Here is a 9659-nt window from a genome sequence, read left to right as displayed (position 1 = left end):
CTTGCCAACACAATAGTCACAACTTAAAACTCTACCTTAGATATCTCTATGGGGAATTGAACTTGGATCTTCACACTGAAAACCCAACATTATAACCAATTAAATTGAATCCCTTAGACTTATATGATACTTTTATATCAAATTGAAAAAATTCATTAAGACAACGACTTTTCCCTAAAAGAGAAGGATACCATAACCCATTTTAGCTATACAAATTAGATGAAACTTGTTTCTAATAGCACACATATTTACACAACTCAAAGGTCATGTATATGTTCAATGCATTTAGTGGATCATTTTAGTGTCATACTAACAATGTCATGGTTTGAATTATAATCTTCAATAAAAACTATAATATAACAATAAGATGCATAAACAGTGAGGAGGAAGACAAATGGGTGAAGAAGATAGTTTCAAATCGGTGTAAGGAAACCAAAACCCTAAACAGGAACAAAAGTCGACCAGAATTGTGAATGATTCACAAACTGAAACACGAGGGAGGAGCACGCAACACGAAATAGGGTACTGAGAGCTTTCCATTTGTCTGTATGGAAACAGTGACCCATATGAAGTATTTCGTTAGATTCTCAACATTACCATCAATAATCATGCTCCGTATGAAAGGTTGGGTGAAATAACCACCTGCTCCATTGACAACCTGAATAATTCCATTCAATCAATACGACGAATACTCTTTTTACAAGTGTCAGTTGTAGTTCCCACTAAAATATATAGCAAATTCTTGATGTGGAAGCAGCCCTTACTCTTGCTTGCAAAATGACCATCAACAATTACTACTTTGAATGGGGTTGGCAGGTAAACATGACGATGAGGGGTTATTGTTTCAGCTTCAGCTTCAGACAAAGTAAGGGAGTACCTTCTCCTTCAGCTGCATTTCATGACATCATGGACGTCCTCCTCAGCCAATACAAGAACAACCCGAATAGTATGGAGGAAATAGAAAATCTGCTGAATATCATGAGATGCCAGGGCTGTGCAATTGATATTGGCTTAGCTGGACGCCTCATTAGCTTGTTTGGAAGGGTGGGCATGGTGCACAAATCTGTACAAGTGTTTCATGAGGTAAAAAAAACATACCCAATTCTGAATGTCTATCCATATAACTGTCTGTTAGATGTTTTTGTAAATGTGGGTCACATAGATGAATCTCTCAAATTGTTACATGAAATGCTGAAAGACAACTTCGTGCCCAATAACACTACTCTCTCTCAGCTATTAGCTTCTTTGTTTAAACAAAATAGATTGCCAGAGGCGCAGGGGATTATAATTCACACAATCGAGAAAGGTTCTGATGAACAATTTACACAAATCATTCATGTCCTGTGTGAATTGGGAGAAACAAACATGGCCTGGAAGCTTTTACATTTAGCAAAAAGTAAAAGGGTTTGCCTCACTGTAGCACCATTCAATGTTCTCTTGAGTAGCCTTGGTCATGATGGTCAGCTCGCTAATATTGTTTTGCTTCTATCTGAAATGAAAGAGATGGGATTTGTTCCAAATGTCATAATGTATAATACACTGATAAAATCTTTATGCAGTTCAGGTCTAATCGAGGAAGCATACGATCTCTTTAAAGAAATGAGGTTCGCTGATTGTGGTCCGGATACTATTACATATAATACCCTAATTCATGGTCTTTGCAAGGAGGGTAAAGTGCATGAAACGTATGGGTTAGTAGCAAAAATGATGCAAGATGGTTGTTCTCTGAGTATTATAACTTACAATACCCTAATTGATGGTCTCTGCAAGGTGGGCAGGGTAGATGAAGCTGTTCGATTAATGACTAAAATGGTAAAAGATGGCTTTTCTCTGAATGTTATTACATACAATACCCTAGCTAATGGTCTCTGCAAGGTGGGCAGTACAGATGAAGCTCTTGAATTAGTAGCTAAAATGGTACAAGATGGGTGTTCTCTGAACATTATTACATACAGTACTCTGATTGATGGTCTCTGCAAAGCAGGTAAAATAAACACAGCCTTTGGTTTAGCAGATAAAATGATGAAAAATGGTTGTTCTCCTAATACCGTTACATACAGATCCTTGATTGATGGTCTCTGCAAGGTGGGAAAAGTAGAAGAAGCTCTTAGATTAGCAGATAAAATGAAACAAGATGGCCGTTCTCTAAATTATATTACATATGGGACCCTGATTCATGGTCTTACCAAGGTTGGTCGAATGGATTTAACTCTCAAATTAGTAGCTCAGATGATGCGTTCATGGTCTGCGCTGGATATTATTACATATAATACTTTAATCAGCAGTTTCTTCAAGGAGAGTAGGGTACATGAAGCACTTAGATTAATAGCAAAAATGATACAAAGTGGTTGTTATCCAGATATATTTACATACAATTCCCTGATTGATCATCTATGTAAGGTGGGTAACGTAGATGAAGCTCTTAGATTGGTAGCTAAAATGGTAAACTATGGCTTTTCTCCAAATATTATTACATACAATACCCTAGTTAATGGTCTCTGCAAGATAGGTAGTGTACATGAAGCTTTTGGATTGGTAGCTAAAATGGTACAAGATGGTTGTTCTCTTAATGTTATTACATACAGTACTCTGATCGATGGTCTGTGCAAGGCAGGTAAAGTAAATGAAGCTCTTGGATTAGCAGATAAAATGCTGCTAAATGGTTGTTCACCTGATAATGTTACCTATGGAACACTAATTGATGGTCTGTGCAAAGCAGGTAAAGCAAACAAAGCTCTTGAATTAGCTGATAAAATGAATCAAAATGGTTGTCATCCAGATTATATTACATACAGTACCCAAATAAATGGGCTTGCCAAGGTGGGCAGAGTGGATTCAGCTCTTAAATTGGTAGCTCAAATGAGGCATGCTCACTCTGGTCCAGATATTATTACATATAATACACTAATCAGCAGTCTCTGCAAGGAGAATAAGGTACATGAAGCTTGTGGATTAGTAGCAAAAATGATACAAGATGGTTTTTATCCAGATATTATTACATTTAATACCCTAATCGATGGTCTGTGCAAAGTGGGCAAACTAGATGAAGCTATTGACTTGAAAGATAAAATGATGCAAGATGGTTGCATACCTGATGTTATTACTTACAGTATCCTAATACATGGTCTCTGGAAGGCAGGTGCAGTGGACTCAGCTCTTAGTATGGTAGCTAAATTGAGGGATGCTGACTGTGCTGCAGATATTATTGCATACAGTATCCTGATTAATGGTCTCTGCAAGGAGGGTAGAGTACATGAATCTCTTGGATTAGTGGCTAAAACAATACAAAGTAGTTGTTCTTGGGATACTGTTATGTACACCACCTTAGTTGATTGTCTTTGGAAAGTGGGTGAAGTAAATGAAGCTCTTGGAATAGTAAATAAAATGATACAAGATGGTTGTTCTCCAGATATTCTGACATTCAGTACCCTAATTCATGGCCTTTGCAAGTTGAATAGAATAGATATTGCTGTCAGATTAGTAGGTAAACTGAAGCATGTTGATTGTTCTCCAGACATTGTTACATATAATATCCTAATTAATAGTCTCTGCAAAGAGGGAAGAGTACATGAAGCTCTTGAACTAGTAGCTCAATTGGCACGAGATGGTTGCTCTCCTGATATTATCACATACACTTCCTTAATTAATGGTTGCAGTAGGGTGGGTAAAGTAGACGAAGCTCTTGGATTGGCAGATAAAATGATACAAGAGCATTGTTCTCCAGATATTATCACATATGGTGCCCTAATTGATGGTCTCTGCAAGGTCAGTAGAGTGGATTTAGCTCTCAGATTAGTAGCTAAAATGAAACAGGCTGATCATGCTCCAAATATTATTATATACAATAGCCTTATTGATGGTCTGTGCAAGGAGGGCAGAGTACATGAAGCTCTTGGATTAGTAGCCAAAATGATGCAAAATGGTTTTTCTACAGACATCATTGCACGCAATACACTGATGGATGGTCTTTACAACATAGGCAGAGCATATGAAGCTCCTGGATAAATATCTACAATTATATAAGATGATTATTCTATCTTGATAAATGTCTTTCACAAGGATGCCATAATAGATTAAAGCTACAATCTGTTTGTTCAAATGGCGAAGTTGGGTCCTCCTCTCAGCACAAGACATTTAGTACAATTATTGGACTGGACATGGATGGCAGGATGGTCAAGACCCTGAAATATTTTATAGCATGCCCAAAAAAGGTTTTTGGCCAAATTATAACTTTTAGAGATGCAGTTGTAAAATACAAGGTGGAAAGAGTTAATAGTGGTTTGAGGAATTGCTTAGAAAAGGATGTTTTCCAATACAGGGTAAGTGAAGTGAGAGTACTTCTATGTAACATGTTAACAGTTGTTGTCTTCCTGCTGTAGTGACATAATATTTTATGCTTCAGTCTTGGTATTTATTTGTACATAAGATGATGGCTAAATATTGACTGATAATGTAGTCACCTACATTAGTTTGATAAAGAGCCATTGCAAGAATGGTGGAATGGACCGTGCATAGATATAAAACTTGTGAGCTGCAACTGCAGCCTAGTTACTTGCTCACTTGTGGCAAGTTTTAATGGGTTGCAGGATGGAACTTGCAGCGAATTCTCTGCACGTCCATGCTGAGTTTTGCCAAGTTTTGAATTTAACTACTTTTTTGGTTTGCTGAGTTTTGCCTACTCTCCAAGTCCAAGTCAAAATCAGGTCTCCCAAGTGTAAATTAGGTCTGACAAGTTTTGTTGTTTCGTGAGTTTTAAGACATTGGAATGAGGCTTTTATAAAATGTAAAAGTGGCTTGCATTGCTCCAGTGTCACAACCTCTGACAATCTGATTGGCTCTATTTGCAGGGAAAATAAAATTCCCTTGCCTTTTCAATGCTGGATAAGAAAATAGCAAGAGGCTTGGTTACAAATGTCATAACATGCTCATTTCGTTTTCCACATATACAGGAAAAATGGTTGGCATTACTCTGATTGCCTCTTTTTGGAAGGAAAATAAAGTTGACATTGCATCTTCAATGCTGGATGAGATAATAGCAAGAGGTTTGGTTCCAAATGTTGTAATATGTCCCAGAGTTTTTTTTCTGCTTCTATAAAATAAATGGATTGGAAAAAGTGTATCTACTGAGGAATTAACAGAAGAAGCAAGGCTGTGCTCCAGATTGCTTAATGTTTCATTAATTTGGTGATCGGCTTTTTGGTGTCAGCTTATGGAAAAATCAATACTTTGTCAAAGCTGATGCAATTATCATTTCTGAATGAAATTCTCCCAACTTTTTGTATTAGATGTATATAGAACTTAGAAGTCATAAAGTGCGAAATATTTCAGAGGTAGCAATAAATAGTCCTTGTACACACATAGCACGTTGGTGTCTTACGTTCAGGTGATGGTTATCAATGTTGCTGTTGCAGATTTGATCCTAGTCTGCCTGTGTAATTTAAATTAGCTTGAGTCTGTAAGTAGTGGCTACTAGCTAGTATATAGTGCATCCTCTTATGGGTACTGAAATCTATTTTCTTGTAATGTACATATGCCAGCTCTCCTTTAATAATCAAGGCTTCTTGGAGCATTTTACTGTGAATGAGATTAACTGCTCAACCAACAATTATCTGCCAGGTCAGACATTCAACATTGAACGGCAACGAGCCAAACTACACACTCTAGCTTATGTTCTGTATTGCATCATTCCAAAATTAGGTAATTTGGAAAGTGTATCCGCCATTCCAAATAAGCACAATCAATAATAATTTTGACATTCGCAAAATTGATTTGATTTGCTTGGTGGGTTAATATCTCATAAAGTGGCATTAGGGCTGGAAAAACACAAGTAGTTAAAAAGATTTGGGTTTCATTAATTGTAATCTCCTCTGGTTGGATAATTTTGTTAATTTGAATCTTCCTTACCTTGATGGCCATGGCCCAGGAGGATTTACAAATCCAAATTTCAATATCAGTCTAGCCTTGTCACGATTTGTTCTAATATCTCTGCCTTACTGGAACACTTACATTGTTTTCATTAGTTTTTGGTAATGTCTGTTATATAATATTGGCTAATATCCCATTTTTAATCTTTTGAAAACACCCTGAATCAAATGAAAAGTGAGAATTTTGTGGATATTTACCCAAGTTTTGTATTTAAAATTACTCTTTGCAGGTCACAGGTAAAGCTTAAAATTTCCAGCTATTTTTCTAGGAGCCGGACATTTGGTCAATTTTTTAATCCATTTAACAACAATTTGAACTTAATACTCATGTTTTTGTGTAACTGTTCAACAGACATGAGAAGGTGCCTGCCAATGTCCGGTGGACTGATATATCCTAAATTTTAAATGTAATTTAATGGAAAAATCTCATATGCAAATGGCTGCAATCATTTACTCGTAATTTGTAATATTAGTATTGTAAGAAATTTAAGCTATTTGTGTGCAATCTCCAACTTACTGTAAAATCATTTCATTGTTTTTTTTTTATTGCAGGTGAATGAGACCTGGTGCTTTTTTTTTTCTGGATTTTGAATATCCTTTTCGATGGCTTTTGTTTGCATTTTGTCTCACAGCGTAAGTTTTCTATCTCCCTTTTGTGGTTTCTTTGGCTGGTTAAAATCTTTGTAGCTGGTATTAACTTCGATATTTAATTGTTCCATCTCAATGTTGCACAGTGCTGTACCTGGAGATTTATTGTTTTGAAGAAGTTCCTGTTTCTATTTTGAACAGACTGACTTGATATTTATTCAGTGGATATTATCAGGGCAAAACTGGGTGAAGAACATACATAGCTAGTTGTACACAGTTAGCTAGTTGTACACAGTTTTCACCTGTCTCAAAAACTGTGAAAAAACTGATGAAATGCATTATATAGGATATTGTTTCGTTACATATACATGGAAGCCTATCACCACCAATTTCTTCCTGCAAAATAAGTGTTCCATGGGGCTTGTGCCCTCGGGGATGGAGGTGATGTCCAAGAGATCTCAGGGACTGGACAGCTTGCTCCATTTGGTCCATTTTATAACAAAAAGGGTAACTTCTGAATTAAAAAGTGCTGAAACTATCCAAAACTCTAAAAGGGCGAGCATTGTCATTGTAAATGCAGTACATTTTATTCACTTTTAAAAAATTCAGCTGCAGCATATTTTATTTACTTTAAAAAAATTCAGCTGCAGCACATCTTATTTACTTTTAAAAAAATCACCTGCGTTTAGTTTGTGTAAGTTATGTTAATTGCCATTGCCTTGCCATCCTCAAAATTTGGGAAAAAAATCTCTCGTCCCCAAAATCTTCTGTCCACATCCTTGCATCCCACTTCCTGGAAACTCAGAGAAACATTGAAAAAGACCTCTTGTACATAGAAGCTAGAGCAAAACCACACTTAGTGAAGTGTTTTGATTCCCACTGATATTACAAGATTTGTGTTGGCAATTGCCTCTTTCAAATGTAATATGAATTTCCTAATATGTCATCTCTTTTATAGAGCAATGTACCATCCAACCCTTCTATAATGGGAAACCCACCAGATTTACAATCAAATTTTACAAGCACCCAAAGTTCTATGTTGATGTTAGTGCCTACTGTACGCAATCATACACCCATGGCTGCAATATTTGCTCCTTCTGGTGGTTTCTCTTTCGGTTTCATTGAAACAAACCTTGGCGCCACTCAACCTCTAGTTTTTGTTGCATTCACATCAATTGGTCTGTAAGCATTCACCATTCACACGCATACCATAGATCCCGTTCTCAACCAGCTTATGCAAAATGTTGGCAAGTTACAAAGCCAATTTGCTACCTTGACCAATAGTTCTTTGCAATTGCTCATCACTACATATTATAGATGCAACTCCCCATCTTTATATATTCTCGTTACATCTCTTCCTCCAGGCTTTGAGACGCTTAGATTTGAGAAATATAACGATAAGGGAGACCCTCAAACACATGTTTTTCATAAAGCAGTGCTTTATGCAATGACTTCTTATTCAAGATGCTTTGTTGGCAAGGCTAATCTCGCGGTCATTGAAAGACACGACGATGGATTGGTTTTGCTTACTTTTAGATAATTCTATTAACACATTTGAAAAACTAATAAATTAGTTCCTTTAAGACTTATAAGTGGACATTTGATAGTAGGTCACATTCATTGACCTCGTCCATTGCAAGTAGAGACTTGTTTTTGATTAAGAAAGTAGTAAGAACAAGGGTGCTGAACTTTAATACATCAACTGGAAGGCTGTAAGAGAGTCAACAAAAGAGGGGAGCAAACTCTGAACAAAACACTGCTTGATAGGTCAAAGGAAAAAACTTGTCAAACCAGCAACAACCCAAAACCCCACTCAAGGAAGGAGAGATACACCTGAACCTTGACAAGGAGGGGTTTGGGGGAGGGGAGGAAACTTCCCCTTCTACCAGCGACAAACCATTGTCCAGACAATATTGTCATTAGGACCATCAAAAGAGAGACCAAGTAGGGAAGATCTCGTTGAAATACAATCAGAGGTGCCGACAAAGTTTTGCTGCAAAACAATAGCAGGCTACTGCAAAGAAAGAACAACAACAGGCTACTACAAAGGAACAACATCAGGAGTAGATTCAGTAGGAGTAGAACGGAGTTGCAAAACAGGAGCAATAGGAATTGAATCCTTAGGGATGGCATTAGCAACATCGATAGCAACATCAGTGGTAGAAAGAGGCACAACTTTATCCCTGAAGGTGGTCTCATCCTCTAGAGAGGAGTCAACAAAATTAGAAGCATAGAAAATCAAGGAATCAGTTGTAGCATTCTTCCACCAAGTGGCAACACCTTTGTGACATGGAAGAGAGCAATCTGAAGCTAAATGGCTCGTAGAGAAGCATTTCCGGTAGCGAAAGGGGAGGCCCTCAAAATCCAACAACCGATTTCAAGGCCTATCCCCAACCATAAGCACCATATCCCTAGGGAGAGGTGAAGAGATGTCAATATCGATTAAGATGCAAACAAAGGTGGAGTGATCCATGGAAGACGTGGCATCATCAACCTTCAAGAAACAACCAATAGAGTTACCAATGGCCTCATAGCAAGAATGCTCCTAGAAATGAAGAAGAAGATTTGGAAGGCGAACCCAAATTGAACACACATTAACTGTTTCAGTAAGAGGGTTAAAAGTTGTCTGGGGCTTAATAGAGAGGGAGTGAACTTCCCAAGCCCACAACTTGCCCAAAATCAAGTCACAATCAGATGAAGAAGCAAAGGAAGCGATGAAACAACTTTTAGCATAGGGAAAAAGCTCAATACTATAAGCAACCAAAGGCTTCCACGAATTACTCACCCAACAATGGAGGGCCAATGACGAAGGCCAAAACCTAGAGAATTTGCACACCAAAGCACAATGTTTATAGAACCAATGTTGTCCACAACTATTTGAACATGTAAAATATTTAAACTATGATAATGAAATAATTAAATTAAATGATTTTAAGAATGTAAACTATAGAAATATTAGAAAAAACAATGAATTTACACAAAACACATAAATTTATGTGGGGAAAACCATTATTGGTAAAAAACCCCCACAAATATAGCATCTATATTATAAGAACACAACCTGGGGAGACTTTTCTTCAAACTTCCACATGCCTCTCCAATAATTTACATAAATTCAATAATATTTCACACCACCCAAAATGGTGA

The 9659-nt window shown here is 37.1% G+C and overlaps 1 protein-coding gene across 8 annotated transcripts; it reads left to right on the top strand.

Moving 5' to 3' along the window:
• The first annotated feature begins 391 nt into the window (after positions 1-391).
• LOC131079918 (pentatricopeptide repeat-containing protein At1g63330) lies at positions 392-7122 on the top strand. 8 transcript variants are annotated; one of them, XR_009359149.1, is made up of 4 exons: positions 392-4319; positions 6277-6331; positions 6477-6557; positions 6659-7122. XR_009359149.1 is itself a non-coding variant. In XM_058017961.2 (2 exons), the coding sequence occupies exon 2, from the start codon at positions 823-825 to the stop codon at positions 4003-4005; it is 3183 nt and encodes a 1060-aa protein (XP_057873944.2). In that variant the 5' UTR covers positions 392-624; positions 817-822; the 3' UTR covers positions 4006-4323. The 8 variants fall into 8 exon arrangements, 3 of the variants coding, with proteins under 3 accessions (XP_057873944.2, XP_057873946.2, XP_057873945.2); XR_009359148.1 differs by having other exon boundaries at positions 4848-6331; XR_009359152.1 differs by having other exon boundaries at positions 947-1083.
• Positions 7123-9659: the final 2537 nt, after the last annotated feature.

Source organism: Cryptomeria japonica, chromosome 10 (genome assembly GCF_030272615.1).
Source record: "Cryptomeria japonica chromosome 10, Sugi_1.0, whole genome shotgun sequence".
NCBI lineage: Eukaryota > Viridiplantae > Streptophyta > Pinopsida > Cupressales > Cupressaceae > Cryptomeria > Cryptomeria japonica.
The sequence above is the reverse complement of the archived record's forward strand: the minus strand, read 5'-3'. Positions and strand labels throughout refer to the sequence as shown.

What these genes read in the sequence shown, in the direction of transcription:
- LOC131079918 (XM_058017961.2), top strand. Translation starts at nt 823, where the DNA reads ATGACGATGAGGGGTTATTGTTTCAGCTTCAGCTTCAGACAAAGTAAG.